The following is a 24272-nucleotide window of genomic DNA, read 5'->3' on the forward strand; positions in this document are numbered from 1 at the left end:
TCATATTATTAAAGCTTACTTGACTTGTGACTATTTTCGTCAGAGTTGAAACTGATAATCAAGGAAAATTTCTGGAAAAAAATACGCAATGGTATTTTGACCTCATCAAACGCAAGCGGCTGCGGCAGTAAGTAGTGATGTCGGTTGCGCATGTATTGAACCGCACGCAGCCAAATAACCGCGGCGGCAAATAATATTTTATCTCCCCACTAGATCAGTCAAATTTCAGGGTGTCAAAAGAACAGAAAGCAGACACTGTGAGATTTGAGTAATTTTCCTTAAAGCAAACAATCGATAAATCAGGGATGAAAGCGAACGTCTTAGCTAACCTAATGTTCTATTGCAGTTCAAGTCTTTTTTCAGATTCTATCATGTTATCGTCACAATTTTGGCGGAATATAATGACATACAGGGAATGAGAACCGCAGTTGATCGATGAATTTCTAATTCCTTACCCTAGCACATTAGATTAATAAGGTTTAAATAAATATATAAATAATATTATCTTTAAGGTGGACCACTTCGCGGAGTGACGACGCCCTCTCCCAGAATTCCTTACAATTCCACTTCCGCCATTACGCAGGCGTCGTGAGTTGCTGCTATCTCCACAGCACGCAGGGGCTGGCTGGGATTAGTTTGGTTGTAGTCGCACGCGGGCGGTTAGTGAGTTCGTGTCTGGGTGCGAGTGAAAAAAGTTTTTATTTTGATGTGCTGTGAACTAGTTGGAGCTCTGAATTCTGTGCCAAGTTGTTACTCTGAACACTGGAAATAATTCATTAACCTGAGAATGGATGAAATGTGCGAGATTAAAAATGAAAAGCGAATATTGGATGCCATCGACCAGCTGCGGCGGAGAAAAGCGCGGCCAGACGTGGACAGGATATGCAATTATATGATGCGAAAATTTCTCATTGAACCAGCTGAGACAGTAGCGGACTTGGAACGCTTAGTTGAAGCTGACGTCGTTATAAAAGTGGAGTACAAAGGAAATATAAGTTATAGAAATGCGGCTAAGTGGTCTCGCTACGCGCTTTACAAAACCAGGCCGGAGTCGAGTAGCATACTAACACTAAACTCTGAGCGGATGAGCGCTCTCGTTGCAGCCGCACTGACGGAGTTATCTTCTCGGGATTCTTATTCATCTACCGGTGTTTCATACCATGAAATTGAAACTTATCTTCAGCGTAAAGACGCGCCTTTCTCCAAGAAGTTTTTGGATTCGATGATTCTCCGTGAATTGAGAGCAGGAAACATCTTGCGCCTGGAGAATGGAAACTTTGTGCTAACTGCGGCCGGCAAAGATCGATCAGCGAGTCCGGATGACATTAAGGACGTAGACGAAGTAGAACAAGAAAACGGAAAGGAAATTGAAGAGAAACCTCGAGTTGAAGAAAGTGAAGGTGTCAACAGCTCAAACAAGACAGTACCTAAATCTAATCTTGTTAACGGAAAAAACGTCGAGGGCCATAACACAAGCGCCAGTGAATCAGGAGCTGTCACGGTCAGCGGTTTCCGGATTGGTGTGCGTCGGAAGGTAATTATTTATCTAGCACCAAGTTTGAACATTTTGAGGCTGTTCCGATTTTGCGCTTGTTACTATGCTTAAGATTCCATGTTATTTAGGTAAATTTTTTTAAGATGCGACAATTTCGTAACAGGTGTGACTCGACGTAAAGAGAAAAGAGGTCATTAGGTCTAGGTTAAGTTATTTTACTTTGAAAAGTTTATATATTTTTATAACGGTTTTCACTCGCAGTAAAGTAAATGTTTTAGATTCTTTACTGAAAAGGGCCTCAAAATATGATTCAAGACGACACTCCCATTCCTCTAACGACCTCTTTTCGCTGTCGTAAGTTATCATGCGCTTCTGTCGTAGCGTAAATATAGATTAGCCTGGAAAAATTATTTCGTGAAATAGAAGGTGGTTGAGTCGCGTATATCTATTGGAAGACATGAAATCATGTTTCATGTTGCAAACACTCTAAATCGTATTTTTACCCACTTACAATTGCAACGGATTCGAGGATTTCGCAAAAGTTTAGATTGAATTTTGTCTAAGTTTTCTATGCAGAAAGAAAACTAATTCTTGTTTATATGATCCATTTCAGCGTGCTAAGATTGTTTTTGACCCCTCTGATCATCGAGCTCCTGCGCCGAGGAAGCGTGGGCGACCTGCCGGGAGCAGCAATAAAAACAGTCATCATCAACATCATAATAGTGTTCACGTTCATCATGGCAATAATTCGAGCAATAACCATTCACATATTAGTAGCAGCAGTAATAGCAGCAATAGTAGCACAAATGGCACTCATGGACACGGGGTAAGTTACTCGAGGTATCTGACTCGTCATTCTCCCCGCAATTGTCCCCTATTTACCATGAATGACTTTAGTCAATTCTTGTGGTTTCCAAAGTGGTCTTGTTTGTCCTAGTTTTGGTCATTTGGGATCTTTGTGATGTTCATTATTTCTGTGGTATAACATTGGGGGGAAATTAGAATATTGACTGTTGACTGAGAAATTTGCAGGACCAAGGTGAGAATTTCTGTTTGCAAACTATGTATGTACAAACTGCGCACAGCTGTGTGCTTTACCACATTAGTACACAGGTTTCACCTCATAACACACAGTTTGTACACAAAACTTTTTGCCATGAGTTTCATGGATGGAAAACTTAGATTCCCTTCTTTATTCCAAAGCTGTAGCAAACCTCCTTTCCTCATACAGGAATTGCAAGTTCTGTAATGTAAGTATTTTTGTTTGTATGCCTTTTATCAACTTATTTAAGATTTTTTGGTTACCTTGGTGTGGTTGTTATTCCTGAATTATTGCAGTGTAAAATGCCCTTGAATTAAACTGTATTGGTATTAATTCATTTGAAAGTTGTGGACTCGCGCTTATTGTTTCATGGATTCATTTCATGAGGTTCGTTGATGAAATGTTATTTCTTTGAAGGTTATGGAGTCAAATATCTCCTTATCCATTCAAATTTGTCACATTATTATTGACTCCATTTTCATTTCATGTTCCTTCATGTGTCTTTTTAATCTAGTATTTATTCAGGGATGCACGCATACAATTCATCATGTCTATAATTTAAAATATTGTGTATGACAATTTTTTCTTCTTTAGAATGTATGTATGTCCATGAAATGCCGCTCTTTCAGGTAAGTCAATAAATCAGTTACTGAGTGAACCAGCCGAAAGTGCTACTTTGCAGCTATATTTGTTGGTATTTCATATATTTTCAGAAGTAGTGTTTCTTTCAAGGCCTCATCCACGTTTGATTTTCAAGCTTAAATCTTTTCTTCTGTTCCTTTCGAGGCGAAATCTGAATGGTTACTAGATCAAATGCTCCCTGAAAATGACCATTAAAGGTAAAGTTTTTTTTAGGGATAGCTGCAAGAATTATAATCCTTAAGGCTTTGCCTTCCATGGGAAGTAACACTTTTTCCTTTGCTGCATTTGTCATTCAGTTAAGTAGAGCCCAAATATTGATATTGCATAAAGAAATTTTTATGCCATGTTTGACTCTTAATGGAACAAGAATTTATTTATCTCAACAGATAACACCGTTTTACAAAATACAAATGATTAAGAAAGTAACAACAACTAGAACAAAAATATTAAATGTATAACAATTAATTATTTTAAAAAAATGTGTACAAAATCAAATAACTCCAAGCAATTGTGGTCCAAACTATGAAAACATCCCAATTTTTTTCTGATTTAAGCTGGAAATTCTTTAAAGAAATCCAAGTACGTAGCAGCAGCACTACCTGTTTAAGAAGGTGGGAGAGCCCCCTGTGATAGGTTTAGTACGTAGAAGAGAACCGTCAGCGAAAGATTGTCATCGAACGAAGACCCCTTGGCACTGACAAGTCAATACCACCCAGGAGTACCAGACTGTCGATGAGGCCATTCACCAATTTAAACAGAATTACGTCAGCATATTGGTGCCACACTTGAAAGGGGAGGAGATAACAACGACTCTCCAAATCGCTGACTGGTGTAGTACGAAAGGTAGAGCCAAGTTGGACACCAAGCATTCTTATGAATTTCTTTTGTTGGTCTTGAATCTGACGATTGTGGTTGAGCTGGTAGGGAGACCAGATGACAGACCCATACTCTATCGAGCGTACCAAGGACTTGTACAGCTTGATCATGGGGAAAGGAGAGCTGAAGTTCACCGTGGATCTAAATATGAATCCCAGAAGAGAGTTGGAAAGTGCAACATTATGAGAAATGTGGTCAGAGGGACTGAGTGAAGGCGACATAAGGACTCCAAGACCCTTAAACTTATTAACTCTTTTCAAAACAGTGATGTACATAGTGTAGTCATGCTGGACAACTCCAAGGCCTCGTTTGAAAGACATTACGAAACATTTCTGAACATCAAGTTCCATTGCATTCATGTCACACCAGTTGGCAATGTTGGAGAGGGAGAGTTGAAGATTGCTGCGTTCTAAGGGTGAAGAGACATAACTAAATATTTTGATGTCATCAGCAAACATGAGGAAGTGTGAGTTAATTGCTTTATCAATATCATTAATGAATAAATTGAAAAGAAGAGGGCCTATATGCGATCCCTGGGGCACGCCAGATAAAATGTGAAATGGCTTAGATGTTGATCCATCACATTTAACTATCAGTGCCCTGTCACGCAAGTAGCTATCCAGCCATGCCAACAAAGAACCATGTACACCATATCCCGCTAACTTAGCTATTAAAAGGCTATGATGGATGCTTTCCATTCATCGACACAAGTCAACAAACGATTACGCCTAGGAATGGGAGAGTTGTAAACAGTTACCGCAAGTCGACACTAGTCGACGCGTGAGTCGCATGAATGGAAAGCACCCGATGAACCTTATCTAGGGCTTTGGAAAGATTGGATGACAATTGGTCTGTAGTTAAGTACATTGCCATGATCGCCGGACTTGTAGTCAGGAATTACATAGCCATTTTTGAGTGATGATGGGAAAATTCCTTGAGAGAGCAGAGATGAAAATAAGACAGCAAGATGAGGAGCCAGGACAGGTGCACAGTACTTCAACACCACTGGAGGGATGTCATCAGTTCCAGGTCCTTTCTTGGGATCAAGAGATTGTAGTCTACATTGAACATTTCCTGGAGTGATGACACAGTTGGAGATAGCCATGTTCCAGCCAAAATCGAATTCAGGAATAATATTAGCATTGCTGAATACTGATGAGAAGCTCGGAGAAGAGCTCACATAATTCATCAGCAGTGATAGCCTCTCTTGATTTGAAGATGAGACAGGAGATTATTTAAGGCTATTGACATGTGAGCAGGATTTATTGTCATGAGGAATGGTATTTTCAACTTTCCTAATGTAAACTTGTAGGCACTCTTCAGCTAGATCCTTGCACTGTTTTCTCAGGTCATGAAAATCTTGCAGGTAAGAAGGAAGATCAGTAGATTTAAACTTTTTGTGAGCAACTTTTTTCATAATCACTAACTGAATGAGTTTCCTCGAAAACCACTTCGGAAAAGATGAATGGATTCTTTTGATTTCTGTAAACTCCCTTACAAGACGACTTAAATGCGTGCAGAAATCATTATAATATTTCTCGACATCTGACGTTGGTTCCAGCAGTGGGTAGTTGATATTTTGAATTGCACGAAAAATAGCATCAAAATTGCGTCTCTTATAGTCAAATGTATACTTCAAGAGTATTTTGCGCACGTATTTTCTTCAGGTTCATCAGAAAAGATAAAGCAGGATGATGTCTACCTTCATCCAAATGGACGTCTTCAGCAGGAACTATGGGAGAGGTATATACAGATATACAGTAGAAAAGATAAGGTCGAGGGAGACTCCTCTAAAGTCGGAAACAGAGTTAAGTTGCTGAAGATTGTGAATAATCGCTGTGTTATAGATATAATATTGTGGCTCACGATCACTTGGCATGGTCAGGGAAGACCAGTTCAAAGCAGGTAAGTTGAAATCACCCAGCCGTATAACGTTTTCAGATTAGCCATGGGCAGTAATAACTTCATCTACAGTCACTAAAATCAGCATACGTGGAAGCTGGTTGGTTGGGGGTAATATAAACACAGCCCAGTAGAAAATGGCTGTATAAGGAGGTCAGAGAGACAAATAGTCATTCAGATCCACAAGCAGGAATGGAGAGTAATAGGCTGGGAATGGTGTTATGAACGGCGATTAGGACTCCACCCAACTCCGCTTTAAACTGGTTACTGCAGATCTGTACACATTAAAGAGATCCAATCCTAATTCAGATGTTGCAATATCTTGAGACAAGTTAGTTTCTACGAGAAAAATTATATCATAGGAGGTAACAGAGATATTTAAAATGAATTGAGGTAGTTTGCTTCTTAGGACATTCACATTTTGAAAATAACAATTAAGATGGTGTTGCGTTTGAAGAGACTAGTTTTTTTGGGCATGGACAATCTGGGGCACATTACTTGCGTACTTGATTGTAAGACCTTTCTCACCTCGAGAAGACAGTCATTCAGTTCAGAGTTGAGATTCTTCAAGTTTTCTGTCTTGCGACAATTTAACGTTAGAGAAAATGGGATCAATTCGAATTATCTTTGCAGGGGTAAAGTTTTTCACTATAGCAAACACGTCAGATTGGTTCTGTATTATAACTTTGACTGGCCTGACTTTCCCAGGTTGATTTCTACCTACACGGAAAGTTTTAATTCCTGTCAATGGAAAAGTAGGCACAGGCGGGACAAAAAGCTTGACTACCAGTTTGAGATCATGACTCTTCTTAAGATTGATATCCACCGCTGAGGATTCCGCCAAATTGTACACCATAATATTTTTGGCCCAGCGAGTGTGCTCATTTAACACGGTAATTGTAGTTTCAAGGTCACTTAGATCTAGGTCACTTAAAGAGGACGTAATAGATTTCATGTTACTTTCAATCCTTTGTACCTGTTCCTCGACGATATCCACTCTGGGCTCAAGAATATGTAACCTAGTTCTGATGGCCGTCATCTCAGTTTTAATATCAATCACATCCTTTGAAATTACGTTGATCTTGTTACCTTTTTTCCAGCTGGTCATCAAGGTTAGCGAGAGCAGTGGTCATTTGAGAGGAGAGCAATGAGATGGGCTGCTTGGAAGTATCCAAACAATCATTCCTAGAGCAGTACCATTTAAGAGCGCTATTGGAGCATAAACATAGATATTCAGCCTTGGGCATGCTGATACAACTTCTATGGAACCAACGATGGCAGGAACTGCAACATTTCATTCCTTCCTCAGAATCAAGAACTGTTTTCATGCACACCGGGCGTGTAGAAGCCATTTTGCAGTCTATGAAGTCCAGATAGCAGACCAAATCTTGAAGGCTGAGACTCCGAGAAGTTGAAAATGATGTTAGAAATACAGTCCGAAGAATATAAATTGATTCACAAAAACTCATAGCTGTGAGAAATGAAGAACAATAACATTAACATCTGTTATAGGAGCTGTAATCTCAGTATGAAAGATATAAATTGGAGCAAAATCACAAGTAAACAATGGGGAACATGCACAATTTTTTATAACCAGATGAATCGGAAGACCACTATCTAAAATGGATTTGGTAAAAATTTCACAGGTGACCTGTGGTTTTTTACTGAGATATCACTCTTTAAAAATAATTCTTTCTCGGCAGCCTGAAAACACTGCGTCATGGGGCAATGGACGCGTGACGTCACAGAACGATATCGCTAGAGACCATTGTTTATATTTTGACAAGAAAGTAAGTGGATGAATGATGGAACGGCATTTCGAGTAAATTATTGCTTTTCCTTCTTAATTAGTGATTTTCACTAATCTTAATTGATTATTTCATTCAAGCATAACAAGCATAATGGATGTAAACGAGAAAAAAGAGAGAAAGTTTTACAAATCTTGTGTCGTGCCCTGTTGCTCAAATACCTCAAATTCCACGCCGAAGAAGGTTTTCATTAATGTCCCGAAAGATTCGAAGAAGAGATTAAAATGGTTTAGAGCCTGCAGAAGAGACGTTAATTCTATCTCGAAATTATCAACAGCTTTCTGTTGTGAGGATCATTTCAGCGTACGTGCCAGTAAGGTTGCAAATCTTATTTTTGTGAGTTAAAAAAGATTGAATTGAGCCAAAGGATGCTATTGCCACGTAATATAAATTGAAAAGTTACAAACAATCACATCAAAGGAAAAACTTAATAATGAACGGAAAAAGTGTTATTATATTTCAAGAAAAGTATAATTATAAGATTTTTCTACCGTGTTGATGGAGACTTTTGCGGGGTGGTGCAGCATGAGCAGCAAGGTTTTCGGCTTGACCTTGCTGAGCATTTTTCTACCGGTTTAAGTACGTGTGCATGGAGCTTTGATACTTGCATTTTTCAATTCATGTATATAAATAATTGAGCACAGGTTCCAGTGGCAATGAAGCTGACAAACTATGTGAACTTGAAGCTGATTGTGAGTCAGAGGATGACCGGGAGAGTAGTTCAGGTATTTCCTCTCAAGTGTCATCAAGTGTTGGGGTTCAAGTACGCACTAAATTCAGGAGCAAACAAATGCAAATAAAGACATGTGTTTCTGATAGGGCGACATCACCAAAAAAATAAAATATGTAAATACCCAGACACATATATTCAAAGTTTGAAGAGAAGGAAAGTCAGTGAAACTTGTGAGGAGTCGAGCTCTGAGGAGGATATGAGTGAAGAAGATGAGTTCAGTTTTTCTGATAATTCATCTAATGACTCAGAAGCTGAATTTCTTAATGAAAATGACTCAGTTGAAAGAAAGGAAGTAGCAATTGCACGAATAAATTTATTAATAGAAACCCTAAGCTATACAAGGGTGTACCTGAAAACTGTTGCTTCATTCTGGGACCTCTTCAGAGAAACACAAATTTACATATGTCCATGATCATGCTAACTCTAAAAGAGATTAGACTTAATGAATGCTTTACTATTCTCTCTGATGACTTTAGCATATCATTCAGCACAGCAAGTAGGGTGTTTCATGATGCTGTTCCAAAAATATCCCAATGTATGAAACAGCTCATTATATGGCCAGCTAAGAAAAACATATTAGAGTTACTGCCCATACCATTTCGATCAAGGTATAGCCATGTGCAATCAATTATTGATTGCTTAGAAGTAGAGATAGAAAAACCATCGGACCCTGTAAAACAAGCTCTAACATGGTCGGAATACAAGTCTGCAAATATTCTGAAGTACTTGGTGTCTAGCACACCTGATGGATTAATAAATTACATATCTAAGGGCTTTGGAGGTCGGATATTTGATTCACTGCTTGTAGAGCAATGTGATTACTTTAAATACTTGCCTTCTCATTGTGCTGTGATGGCTGATCGGGGTTTCAAACACATTGATAGCTTTCTTGGTACAAAAGGCTGCACATTAATTCCACCCCCCAGTGTTAAGTCTGAAGTTAAGAGCACCAAAATGAAGTAATGTAGACGAAAATATTGCCAGCTTGAGGATTCATGTTGAGCGTGTTATCAGACGCATTAGGGAATTTAAAATGTTAGTTCCTCATGCCTGTATAGATCACAATCTTATTACCTTGATGGATGATGTGATTATTATATCTTGTGGCTTAATTAATCTTCAGGCTCCATTAATAAAGTAGCATACTTGAAAAAATGCCGACAATGAAAGGGAGTGCAAAATAAATTTATTACAAAAATATAACAAGAAGCATATGGGGCCAGTTCTGGGGTAACTAAAAAAACTAATCATGTTTACAGCTGTTGAAAAGAATAGAAAAAATATTTTTCTCCCAAAACCTTGCGGCGGCAGCCTCAACATTCGTTACAAAATCATGGTCATACTCAATCCATAGACAAGAAAAATTCTTTGTCTTCTCATAATCAGGAGCAGCAACACAAAGTGCAGCTCCTTCTTTCTTTTTTTCAGAGATAGTGTCATATTATGAGACACATTTAGTTTGCTATATGCCGAATCGTATTTTTGGTGAGTGAAGATGTTGTAATAATTCAGAATTATTAGGCATTAATCATACCTGAAACATATTTGTACATTAGTCTATTATTTCATTTCTTATATTCTAACGACTATGGAGCTGATATAAGAGAACCGCATGATAAGTTTGGTATTAAAATTATGGGCAACTAATAATTAACCGCTGAAGAAGGATAGTTTATTTTATTTCAAAACGAAGTATTTATAAACAGAAAACAATGTTAAAACTTAAAATTTTTCTTATGCATTAAATAGCTTGCTTACCTGCTTGCTTTCACTCCACGCATCTCGGCGGTGACGAAAGAATCACTGTTTTTAAGGAAGGCGGCCACCATAAAGGAGTCAACCATAGGTAAATTGTCTGACTGCGCCTTCTTAAATCCCACTTCAGTCATTTTGTCAATCAGTTTTCTTTTCACCTCATTCCTCCAACAATCCCCCTCTTTTACCATCAACAACTCCCTAACGACATTAAAGATCTGTATTCATTGAAAAACAGCAGTATTTAGACATTGAATTTTACGGAGAACTGAGGCCACTGAGACTGAATATTGTTCGGTGACGTCAAGCCAATGAGAAAGCGTTCCGGGTCACGTGACTTTCGTCGATTTTTTTTAGAATTTCATTAGCATTTTACAGCATTTGTGATTGACGTAGACAACTTTGGTTTATATATTCGGATTGGTGAGAAAAGTCTCTATAAGATAGGCTACAATAACGGGAGAAACAAAGTTCATGCATGTTCCCCATTAGAGATGCCATATATTTGTTTTTAATTTTTTTAAAGAATTGTAAGCATTAAGGGTCAGCTAAAAATTATTGAAAAAATATGGGGAAATTACCATGTGCTCTAGGAAATGATGGATGAAGATATCTATTTTGTGGTTCCTTGGAAGCTCCTATCCCTACGATGGATAAAAAGGTGATAGTATTGTTCAGGATTCAGTATTAATTGAGCACTCAACTAGAGTGAGTGGCAATGAAGAGGTGGCACCAGTATTGAGACCTTGTGAATTCATTAGATTCATATGTGATTCTATAAAGATTTTTCACTCGACACCTTATAGTTTTTTTATTATTGAGCAACAAAGATACCAACATAATCTCAACATTATCTTTCATCCACAAGATGTGGGAGTAGGAGAATAATGCCTTTTGACATAGTGTCTGTAAGACAGTAACATCTTGCTTTACTGAATTCATCATTTTTTTACAGGAGGAGGATATGCTGGAAGTGTAATTCTTGAAAGTGACTGATTGTCCTATCTTGGCTCCAGTGCTTTAGCCATTGGGACTTAAAGGTTTCCAACCCCACAAATATTTTTGCTGATGCAATCTTAAGTGTTTCGTGTGCAAGTGACCCCTCCCTTTCCCCCCTCTGCATATTTCAAAATAATTTTTTATGGACACACCCTTGCATGTCTCAAGTCAATTATGGGCAGATGATTACTCCTCTCTTAAGATTTGTGTTTGCAAGGGAGACATTATGAAAAGAAAATAGCTGGTGTGAGGATCATTATGTAATAGTATTAAGGAAAGGCTAATGAATTCTAATTCTTGGTGAATGAAATATAGGTGTAATAAATGTGTTTCAGATCAAACTGGCAATGATTGCAGGCATAGGGCTGTAGAATAAAAATAGACCTTTGATTTCATGCCTCTATCAGAAAGGACTCAGAGTCCTTGTTGGAATTTTAATCCCTACATTCTCTTGAAGTAATAATACTTGTAGTCAATTCCACACTTGTTCCTTTCCTGACTCAGCTTTTGACAATTAAGCATGTCGTTATCAAGGCACAGTACTGGACATAAAAATCTTGCAAGATGGGAGCTGAAAATTTTGACTTGAGGTTGAATTGTCAATGCCACTGAACCAGCCACCCCTGCAACTAACAAAAAAATTTGGGGAGAGTGGTGGTGGTGGGTAGAGTGCTTGGGTCCTCTCTTGGAAAGGTGAAATAGATGATCAAGATATATTCATGCTAAATTTTGCTATAATCATTTTGTGTAGTAAGTCTCTCAATAGGGTGGTTTCCTATTATTTTTTTATTGCCTAAGTTGAAAGATTATTACTCCTGGAGTACGTATTTCACACTTTTAGACTTTTAAATGACCATATCTATTTTTCGCGATTAAATGAAAAGTGAAAATTTTCAAGCGCGCGAAAACGAGACGGCTAAGTATGAATGCTGGGAAAAGCCCATGTGACGTCGTTCTGGTTCCTGCTGCCGCAAGTGAGGTGACCTTTGGGCGAGGCTTTGAGCGCTGGTACGACGCAGGATGCTAGCAGGTAGCAGAGTACCCTGCTAGCTGGTAGCGCTTGGCTTAAATAAGGATTATTAATACCTTATCAAACGAAGAAAACTTTCCGACCCTAGCCAGTTTTAATAGGTTATTATTAAGACATGTTTCCCTGAGCTCTGTGCCTCATGCATGCATTGGTAACCTCAGACGATGTAAAACTCCTATCCTCTCGTGTAGAAACTCGGTCCCTGTGACGTCATGTGGAGTGGCATCGCATGGGCGCCAAACTGGCCTTTTTCAAATGAGGATAAAAATGGACCATTGCCATTCGTCTTAACCGGTATTTCTAAAACGAAATAATTTGTATATTATGAATACACTAATGTTGGGTAACGAATCGCAATCAATGCCTTTCGTTTTCTTTGATGAAGGAAACTACCCTATTAACTGATAGCATCGCCATTATTTCTAATGGGTTATTTCTATCCAGGGAAGAAAAATGAGTGATCTTAGTTGTGGGTTAGTTGAAAGCTATGTGACTCGCTTAGGAAGGAGGACTTTCAGGAGGGGTGAATGGGTAGGGAACAAACAGTTATTGCATGAAAGATATTTATCCAGACTATTCGCGATCACAAACTGTTTTAGGAAATCACGGCCCTTTGCCTCAAACATGTAAAATTATGGCTTGTAATAGCTTGTTTGACCCATTTTGCATATATGATTAGCAAAACCAGACTTGCTATCATCCATAGGGACAACTTGCACCCTCGCCTTGCCATACAATATTGTCACTTTGACTTAAATCATCTGTAATACTAGGAAATACCCTCTCTGCCATTGACTCTTCATGAACCCTGTCTTAGCAGAAGCCTTTTCTCCATCACTGACCACTGACCTTTTCTTATTTTATGTGGCAACCTTGCCCCTAACCTTCTATCAATCCTTGTACCTATCATGAGACCATTCTGGGTGGCCAAGCTGTATTACTTTACCTTGTAGACTACCTTGCTCTGTATATTTTTATGGAGGAATTCTTTTTCCTGTACTAGTCATTTGTGGATGGGGGTGAGAAAACAGTCATTGTACAAAGATGGCGATTTGTTAAGATTGAACTTTTAAGAAGAAGTCTGACATTGCAATCCAGCATTTACCTCTATAACATGCATGCAGAAGGTTCCTAGGTCTTGGCATGTTTTTTGTTCTTACTGTTGGTCTGAAGGAAGGAGAATTTTAGTGGTCATTTATTTGATTGCATCTTATTTTGGTTCCCTATTTCGGTTGTTATTTTTAATGTTTATTTGGACATAGGAAAGTTTTAAGGCTTTTGTGATGTTTCTCCTATCTCTCTTGATGTTCTTCCAGGATGCTGTCATAGTGAAATTGTTGAAACCATGCAACTACAATGCTAACATTCAGAAAGATTATCAAGAGGGATACGTTTAGTTGGACATGTTGCTGAGCTGGAGTTGATCCCTACTTTATTTCCAGCTTTGGTCATGTTATGTGTATTAATTGTGTTACATATTTTAGTTGGCTGATGCCAAAGTAGGTCTAAAAAAACTTCCATGTCTCCTTAAAACTGTGTTTCTTGGTCCACAATTTTCATGCACTTGTTGCCAAAACAAGTGTCTTTGAGTTAAAATTTCTGATTCCGCAATCGTCTCAAATGTGGTTGGTTTATTTATGTTCATTTAGTTGTAAAAAATGGATCACTCTTCATAATGTCATTCTTACGGTAAATTTTTAATTGTGTTGTGATGCTAATTTATTTATTAATTTATAACAGGGAGTGCACCTTGGAGGTTCTGGGCGACACCAGTTGGATCTGAAGGATCAAGTATTCAGAGCTCACAGAGTTCCAGCTCCTCCACTGTCACAAGCAAGCAATGACAGTAAAAGGTCTGCAATCCCTTTCACTTCAGAAGGACACTGTTTTGTCTGTGGTCAGGGGCCAAACTACCGAGGCAGCTCTGAAAGACTAATAGATTGCAGGGATTGCATTACTAATAAAGGTGAGTGTGGTGGCTGTATTAGATTTTGTGGATACCGAGTTCGTCCTTGTGGAGGGAAATTTAAAAATAATACATATTTTCCTCTTTGAATGTGTGATACCCAAAGGAAAGTGGCTGCTGGTGTGTACATTATAGGTGTGTGAACACCACATTTTTAACTGCAGTCGCGTTGACCTATAAATTTTTGGTGAAATGCAGAACCAGAGGGGTTGTAACACAAGGAGGGGAAGGGAGTGGGCTGAATGGTAGAGTGAACCCTGCCTTGGATTTTGGGAAAAGCAGCAAGAAGCTGGTTAGGGAATAGGAGGGAGGATTTTGGACTTGCAGAGATTTTTTTAAAGATACAGCTTAAATACAGAATCATTAAGATCTGCATGTTGAGAGTGGTGGTTTTTTTTTCAATGATCTCCATGAGTCTTTCGCTCATTTTTTTTCTAATTTCTCCTGATTTTTCAATCGATTTAATGTAATTGCTTGACATCTCATACTTTTTGTGTCATTGGTCTCATTCATCTCGTAGTGTATGTCCATGAAAATTTCAAATTTTGCATTTTAACTTATCACTTTCCTCATCCTCTATCGCCCTCCATTATGATCAATATCACAATAACATATATAAGATTGCGCTCTTAGGTAATGTAGCTTAATTTGCAGAAGATAACCGTCGAAGACTGACAAAAGCGGGAAGGGTTGGTGGGGAAGTTGAGGAGGAGTGGCTAGGAAGAAGGGGTGGGAGTTGCTTAATGCATTATAAAGATAAGTTTTGCTCAGCCCATGGTGGGGTGGTAGTTTGTGTGTCTTATTAGTCTGAGAAGAGGAGTTCCTATGCTAATGTTAGATTCCTCCTCTAGCTTTTGTGGGTGAAAATAATTGCTAGGATTATTGTTAGAGCCCTTAGTCTCTTAAAACAAATAGGACACTGCTGTAACATTTTATATCAGCTTCGAAGAGTTAGCAAATGCAAAATGTCTTGATGCAAAACCAACTTCAAGTGGGACTCCTTTCAGTATGCCTTCATTAAATGTGAAAGTTTTTACATGGCGAAAGGCCTATTTTGGCAGGGAGTGGCCTTCCCTTAGTTAACAGTGGGACATTGTTGTAAGTAGATTTGTTGTAAATGGGCTTGATTGAGTCGAAATTTTTACAGCTATTTTTTAGTGAAGTGTTTAAATGCTCTCTTGGGAAGTAATCATGAATGCATCTGTCTTCTCCAATCTCTCATTTTTGATTAGTGGGCTACCTAACTGTAACTCTGTAAAATCATTGTGAACACTATTGTACCCAGTGGTGTCATGATCCTGGAATGCTGTTCTGGCACTGGTTAACAAAAGACATAGTAGTCAAATAGCATTTTTATCAATTTTGTTGCCTCAAAATTTCTGATACATATGCATATTCGTAACCAAAGCAAAAAAATTGTGATAAAATGTAAATGATAACTGGCAATGAAAAAACACAAGAGCAATATTTCACTTCTAAAAAAAGTCAAGGAAAGTGTGTTCCGGCACTGCTAATTTTGCCATGACGTCAATGATTGTACCTAATTGCAAAGTAAAACCTGTGACATTAGGTGGTAAAGCAGATTGGAATTGCCATCTTCACCCTTTGGATTCTCTTAAAGCTATGCAAGGGGAACATTCATGAATTGCTAAGTATATCACCTTTGCTTTAGAATTTAATTGGCCTTCATGGAGCATAATGTTTTTGTAATTTTTTTCTCGCCTTCAATTGTTTAACATCCTCCCCATTAGCTTTACTGTAGTTTTTTAAGGGATTATTGTTGGTAATAATGTAGGGAACCAAAGACTGACTGCATTGCTATGACCTGTGAAATTCATTCACATTGAAACAATGTGACAACCATAGTAAGTCTATTATGAACTTCATGAATAATATTTTAGAATTCACATTATATATTTCTACTTTTTGAATGCCTGTTGGACGAGAGGTTGAATTCATTTGTTGAGTATATTTCATTGAAGGTCTGCATTTTCATGAAGAATGGTCCAGTGTATGTATTTAATTATCGATTCTTTCTGCATTAAATGAATGCTGATGAGTATCATTCATTTCAGTTCATCCCAGGTGCTTAGAGCAATTTAATAATGGAGTAGCAAGTAGCCCCAATCGAGACTCTCCCAATAGGATCATCAGGCAGAATAACATTGAGTCTTGGCAGTGTATTGATTGCAGAAGTTGCTGCATATGTGAAGGCGTGTCTGATTTGGTGAGGATATTTTTATTTTTTATTTTAGAAAATCCTAAGTATTGAATTCTTGACATTTACCTGCATGATTTGTTTCTTGAGAAGTATGATTCACAAAATTCATTGTCTTTGGAATTCATAATCATCAATTGCAAGAGTGGAATAGAATTGTGGTTGGCTTATCTTCCCTACATTATTCAGTTAGGCTCACAATAGTATTTATACCAATTTTAATCTTCTGTGTACAATCCTTTGAAAATTTTCCTCCCAGAAATTGTTTATTTACAATTTGAAATAGCATGATCCAATAAGAAAAAGTGGTTATCCTGCGGCCATTTCCAGCTGTAAATGACCAATTTACACCTGGAAGTTATTCATGTGCTCGAATAAAATCATCAGTAATTCTATCCATGGCTCCATCACCACTTATGCATAGTAATATCCTCTAATCAAGGACATTTTACGTATCTATATTGAGGAATGTTGAATACCAGTTCACACTTATGTTATCCAGATGTCATCACTAATAGAAATACGTTTAACTGAATTCCTCTTGAGTTTCTGTCCATTGGACCAGATAAATATTTAATCAAAACACTGTTATCTTAATACCAATAACACTTATTACCAGTAATTGTTGCTTCATCATTTTTTTATAAATTTCTTTGGTGTCCACTCCTGGCCAAATGGTTATTTATTTGTGATTACGTGCATTTTAAATTTATTGGACTCTATAATCTTGGTTTATTATTATTTTTGTTAGAAACTTATGTAATTCAATTGGAAAGAAAAATATGTAATTATTGTTTTTTGTAGAATTCCATTATATCATGTGATGGCTGTGAAGAGTGGTATCACATTTACTGCCACACCCCAGCCCTCAGTGAACGTCCTAGAGGTGGCAAATGGTTTTGCCACCACTGTGCGCAAGACCGTGCATATGCTCAAAGTGAGTAAATAATTTTTTATTCTTACTTATCATCTGAATTTTGTTCACTCTTTTAGTTACATTATTAATTTTCAGTTTTAATGTATGTCAGGCTCTCTCAAAACATTTCACTGCAATGCACACTTTTTCCATTCTATGGCCTGTTGTAAGTGGATACCATTTTATTATTTTTCGAGGGTAAATAAGGGAAAGGCATGGTTATGTGGGGACAGAGAAATCATGAGAATTTAAAGGGAAAAATATGAAGTGTAAGATAGCTTAAAATGTGGTGCCAGAAAAACTTAGATTTTGGTGAAGTTGCTCAAGGTTTATGCATTTCAGCCTATGATTAAGCAACTAATTATGTAGCTTGTTGAGCAACAAATTGTTGTGTCATTGCACCTTCAACTGAGCTTTTTGTAAATGCAAGATGAACATGTTGCTGAGAGAATAAAATTTTCTTACCGATTTCATTTCATCTTGAGATCTTCAAGGTTCCACGAAGGCACATTTCTATGTAGTTGCTACTGTTTGAATCAACAGTGTTAAGTAATATCATGTGGTCTAGTAGAGATTCCTATACCTTCATTGAGGAAAGGTCATATTTCATAATGCATGTATATTTCTCTAATAGCTGTCTGTGGAATTAAGGTCTTATTTTAATTTTAGGTGTGAATGGTGTTGGTGGGCTTCCCACTCCCCGTGAATCACCAATTCCAGAAGGTAATAGTCATTCTTCTGCAGAAAATGGTTTATGTGAGAATGGCACTTCAGATATTGATGCAGATAACAAGCCATGTTTAGAAAATGGGGAAGGTGAAAGCAAGAATTCTTTGATCAATGTGAAGCAAAAAGTTGCACCAGATGCATCTAATTGGGCTCCAATAGATGTGGAATTGTATTTCCGAAGTGTTGGTTTTGCAGAGCAAGCTCACGTCTTTAAAGAGCAGGTAAATTATTCTTTTATGAAAATTTTTGAACTTCTGAAATGGAATATCCCCGTGATAATGATTTCCTCATCCATCTTACCATTCACAAATCAAGGTCTCTCAATTTTGTCTCTCAATGATGAACTTGATCTGGTGGAAATTCCAAATAACCTTCTGCAATGTATTACACTGGGAAAGCCTGCACTTGTTCTTAATGATTTCCTATTCAAGGTCTCTTAAAAATGCTTGCGTTACTTTAATAGTGTTTTTTTAAATAAAAGATGGTAGCACTTTTTCACAATATTTGCCCTCAGGGACTCTTCACTTTCTCCCAGACTTAACTCTTTACTCTGAAGCACATCCACCGAAATGCGTACAATTGACTTTTTCTTGTAACTTCATTTAATTCAGAGCTGAGACAAAAACAGCGGAAGATTCAACAATTTTCAAGCAACACTGAATGAGAGCAGAGCACTCAGGTTGCAATGCATGTAAATGACTTTCGCACACAATTTTACCGTAATCGCTGGTGATAAGCAAGTTAAACAATTAACAAGGAATCCTACAAGAAAAAGTCAATCTAACATAATATTCAATTTTCAGAATAGTTACATTGAAATTGTTGTATCACTAAATCCATGGCCCATATACTAATTAAGGGAGGCCTACTAAGCCCTCTACACACAATCATGGTGCTAATCATAAATTATTTAAATTAAAACAATATTAATAATTTGCAAATTCTTTCTTTTAGAAAGTAAATAGTTCCAGTTTCTTTTAATTCCTTTTAATCCAATTATTTTCTGTTAGTTCTAATACATATGTATTATGATGATTGGTATTTTATAATGGTATCCAAACTTGTTTTCATTTGAGCCGTGTGTTTTTCCTAGGTATTCATATTTCTATCTCTCTGCCCACCTACACGTTCATTATTTGGAATATTATTTATTGCTGCAAGGAACTTTAATTTTTTCTAATCAAGAGACATTATTTTGCTTCATGTTAGTCTTAACTCTATGAATCACCATCTTATTGCATTTCTGTGCTCTTGCTATCAATTGTTTAATTTATTGGTATTTCATAATTATATCATATTTTCTGTGATACATTTCAGGAGGTAGATGGTAAATCACTGCTCCTAATGAAGCGTAGTGATGTTTTGACTGGTCTTGGCCTAAAGCTTGGTCCTGCGCTCAAGATGTATACTCACGTTCGTCGGCTTCAGTTGCGTCAACACGATGACATGGTATCATCTGACTTTGTCTGGACCTGAAACTGCTTAATTTGTTGATATTTCATTGCCCTACCAATGTTAAACCATTCATGATCAACTATTTGATAGTTGGCTTGTACTTCTAAGTGGCAATACACCATAACACTCCTCTGTCTGCTTTGAAGCAAGTCATGCTGCATTGATGCCCAAGATAACCAGTGGTTGGGCTCACTGCTATCAATTTTTTTGTTTCCATTGTTGGTTAATTGTTTCTCGTGATCTGTAATTACTTCGTTCAGGATTTTACCAACTTGGCTCAATGAATTCAGAAGGAAACCTTCTGTAGGCAGCCATTGACTGCGTTACCAACTGTCGTTATAGCTTTAAGCTATATTAGCTCTATTATAAGTTGCTTTCATTACAGCTAAGTTACTTACTGTCCTAAAAGTGCTCAAATTTCCAAACTCCATTCCTGAATCACGGGTTTGGCGGACTGTGAATATATATGAGTATATATGTATATACATATTTATTTTCATTTAACTGGTGAACTAGTGTCTGGGAAACAGATTGATCTCTTCTTCAACTCAGTATCATGAAGTCATGAACCTTAATTTGAAACTTTCAGTTTGGTGTGTGTTTCAGTTGGAGTGGATAATAAGTCATCAATTAAATGTACATCACTGTTAATGGAGCATTCAAGTCCAGTATTGTTGTTCTTGGCAGCTTTCTCCAGGCAGAAGTATAGTCAATGATACGAAGTCTACTGCCTATGTGGCATCTGTTTTTATTTGTGTAGATTGTTATCCAGTGTCCTTCGTCCATACTGTTCAGGAATAATAGTGTGTATTTGTTTATGCACATGATTTGATTCTATTGGGAAAGTATCCTCATTGTAATTTTTATGGAAATTATTCATTTTTTTCTTGATTCCATCTCATTCGATTTTTACAAGAAATTTTAAAATTTCTTGTATCACTCTTATTAAGTCTTAATGTGCTAATGTTTCATTCTACTTATAAGCAAAAGTTTTGTGTTTCTATTTTGCTGTTTTCCCTTTTAAATGCCAATGATGAAGACTAAACCTCGTGACCTTGTGAAATTCTTTCAATTCCATGAAATAAAGTTGACCTTTTTGAATTTCTGTTTGAAATGTTGTATATTTTCAACTCCCATAAATCCTTTTAAATGATTATTATTATTATATTCTTCCAATTAAGTTATGTTTCCATGGAGTACTTGAGAAGCACCGTAGGAAAATCCCCTTTCTTCAATTCAGAGTAAGGCCTACTCTCTTTCAATCTATCAAAAAATCTTATTTGTTTCCTTCCTCTCCCTCATTTACCTAACATTCTACCCTCTAACTCTGTTTTCAACATCACCTCCCCGCTAAGTACTCCCTCCATCCATACCTTCAATCTCCTCTGTTTGGGCTCATTTGTGTGCAGTAAATGAGAAGTTTTCTTATCTTCTGTTTCCCTCACCTACCTGTTCTTCAGTGATGCTGACTTAATGATGCATATTACATAGGCATGGTCATTATGAAATCCCTTCTGTTGTTATCTTTCATGTGGAGTTTGTTATAAAAATATTAACCCCTTAGATTTATCTCCATACCTTCAGTTAATGTGAGGGAGGGTAAAAACTGATTGCTTGTGGAGATCTTTTATATTGAGGCAACAATTAAAAGACTTGGTGGTTGGTGATTTCATACAGTCAAACAGGATTTCATACAGGTAAACAGTCCAATTGACGTATATTTGGTTGAAAAAAATTCCCGGGTGACAATGTTCCTCTAGTGGGTTATCCTATAACCTAAAATGTAGATTAGCATTCCCAAGGTTGTATCTCACATACCTACTTCCTAAAACTGCAATAAAATTAATCTAAGAAATCATCATTCTGATGGACTTCACTGCTGGTGCAAAAATTTTAGGCATAAAATAAACTTAAGACATAACTGAAACATATGTAAATGATAAGAGTTAAATGGTTTTCGAAGAATGAGAATTCCTTTTAAAATCATGAGATTTTTAAAATATGTAATTGTCATTCAACACCTCAACAGTATTTGAGGTGAGCAAAATATTTTAAGACCTAATTGTCTTAGTGAAGAAGGCATAAATATTATTTTTGATCCAGAGATAAATGGCTATGGAAGTTAATAATGCCCATTCATAAATTTTTCAGAGATTTATTGGCATTCACCAGTTGGGGTAGAGTGTAAGATGTTGTCAGTGGTAACTTCAGTCCTCAAAAAACTTATTGTATACTATTGATTCTCACAAAAATAGCTGCAAAAGTAGGTTCTTTCAAAAGTTCCCTGCATTTCACCATGTATGTATTATTGCAGAAATTTTGCCTATGTATCTTTGTATTCTTGCTGGAACATAAATGCTTTTTATGAGTAGAGGGACAATATTGGTTTCAAAGTAATCCCTCCTATTCACATGAGAACATGCTTTGAACAAGGATCTTACAATTCTATTTGTACTCTATGGAACATGAAAATTACTCTGTATCCCTAGGAGTTTAACAGTCTGGAGAAAGAAAATTTTTCAGTCTCATGTCTTGCTGTGAGAAAGGTCCTTTGATCTTATTAAGTAATAGGTATTTCTAAAATGTGATACTTTAAATGAGGATTGAGTTAAATACACTTTTTTGTAAGTGATGACTCCGATTCAATTCTTGATCCTGGTTCTCATTTCAGATTCTTTCTTGAGTATTTCCTATCCAAGGATTGATTTTCAAAAATTTCCATGGTTTTTGTGTGGTTATTGTGAAAACTACCATAAATAACTCATCAAAGTCACAAGTAGAGTCGTGTCACTTAATTTGTAAAACTGTGTACTCAGCTTTTCTTCCTAAAGACTTTTCAAGGATAAAACCAGAAAGCAAACTGAAACAGACCCAAGCACATTGTTGTGTCCCTATTATTTGGTTAACATGTAGCTCGTTAAGGGATTTAATACCTTCAGGGTTTGGCAGCATAAGGAGGACACTGGCATTCATTTAGATAAATAATTTATTTACAAGAAAGGTGGATCGGCATTAGCTTTAATCATGGCTATTGGTCAGGGGCAGTGTTGCCTGGTTATATTTAGTAGTTCCAGTTGTGTTTAGTTGTGTGGAGAGGATGAAGGTGTGGGGTTTGGCAGCTGGGATCAGAATCAGATAAGCTTTGACAAGGCTAGTGCTGTGAGAGGGTCGCAGAAAAACAAAAGAGTTGCCGCGATAGGGGCGCAGCTAGGAATTAAGGTTGCGGGGGGGGGGGGGGGGGGGGGGGGTTTAGGTGCAACTAATACCGGAGTGTGTGGGGGAATGGAATACCCACCAGGATAAGCAGCAGTTGCGAGATTAATGAATTGCAAAATTTTAACATAAATGGTGAGTTTTACGGCTTTCTGAGGGATATTTCATTAATCCTTACACTATTAATTAGTAATATCAATCCAATTAAGTGAAATGGATTATACTTAAAAAATTCTCTGAGCTCTGGGGGGGTTTTATCCCCCAAAACCCCCCCTCGCTGCGCCACTGGGCCGCGAGGCCTTCAGAAATCGATTATATGTACCTGTAGGCAGAGATGGGCAGTATCGAAAATACTTGTATTTGAAATACGTATTTTCGATACTTTTGTAATTTGTATCGGAAATACATTTTCTGTGAGTATTTTGTAACGAAAATACATCTAAAGAGTAGTTTGTATTTTTAAAATACATTCAAAATCAAAATACATGCAATGTTTTTTGTGCATAAGTAGAAAGAGCGTGCGACGAGATGGCAGGGATCCCGAATGAGTCTGTATTAGCCTGTCATCTATGGGACAATATATTGCCGCTTAATTTACTTCTGTAACACCCATAGGCCCTTGTATACTTGCAAAACGTAGTCGCGTGTGGAGTATTTTGCGAAACGAAGTTTTGCATTGAGTAATTTGTGGAGGGGACTTGTAGAATCTGACGCTGTTCCCAAAGGTGCAGGAGACATTTTTCTCCATTTTATTTAAGACATTTCGCCATGGATAATGGTCAAATTGCCAGTTTCCTATAGATACGTTGCAAGAATGTTTGAGCCTCTCATTCTAAAAATAGTTCATATTTGAATTTATTTTAATTTTTTAATTGGTAAGAACTTCAGTGAAGGCATGTATTTCGTATTTTAATAGAGTATTTTGAAATTAAATTTGTATTTAGTATCGAAAATACAATTTTTAGAAGTAATTTGTATTTTGTATTTGAAATACAGATTTTAAAAGTAATTTGTATTTTGTATCTAAAATACATTTGACATGTATTTTGCCCATCTCTGCCTGTAGGCCCTCTAGAAGTTGCTAAAGAACATTGCTTGAAGGGTAAGAGTGCTGGATGTCATTCTTTGTGAAAGGGGCTGATAATTGCTGTTCATGTTCAAAAATGTGGATGTTTGTGGCCATCTTCAGTGTCCTTTTGTTAGTTCAATAATGTGGGCATTGTCAGATGTGCTTGTTTTGTGAAAAAATGCACCATCTGCTGGATGAGTGGAATGTGATTAGTGGCCTAATTGGGGAGAAGTCCTGCTGGGTACTCATTCACTTACTTTTAAGAAGTAGGAATTTGCTATAACCCACGTAGCAGCTGAGGTGCATTTGGGAAAAATATTGGCTGATGTACTAAGATGCCTGGGGTAGTACTGGATGATGAAATATGAGAGGTGTGTGTGTTAGAATGCTGGGTACAAGGAGAATGACATAGCAATATATCATT

General features: G+C 37.2%; 1 protein-coding gene across 1 annotated transcript; it reads left to right on the forward strand.

Moving 5' to 3' along the window:
* Positions 1-361: 361 nt before the first annotated feature.
* On the forward strand, positions 362-20680 carry LOC124172233. Its single transcript, XM_046551656.1, has 7 exons — positions 362-1534; positions 2109-2321; positions 14023-14248; positions 16324-16475; positions 17271-17403; positions 18052-18332; positions 19429-20680. The coding sequence occupies exons 1-7, from the start codon at positions 788-790 to the stop codon at positions 19585-19587; spliced, it is 1911 nt and encodes a 636-aa protein (XP_046407612.1). The 5' UTR covers positions 362-787; the 3' UTR covers positions 19588-20680.
* Positions 20681-24272: the final 3592 nt, after the last annotated feature.

Source organism: Ischnura elegans, chromosome 1 (genome assembly GCF_921293095.1).
Source record: "Ischnura elegans chromosome 1, ioIscEleg1.1, whole genome shotgun sequence".
Taxonomy (NCBI): domain Eukaryota; kingdom Metazoa; phylum Arthropoda; class Insecta; order Odonata; family Coenagrionidae; genus Ischnura; species Ischnura elegans.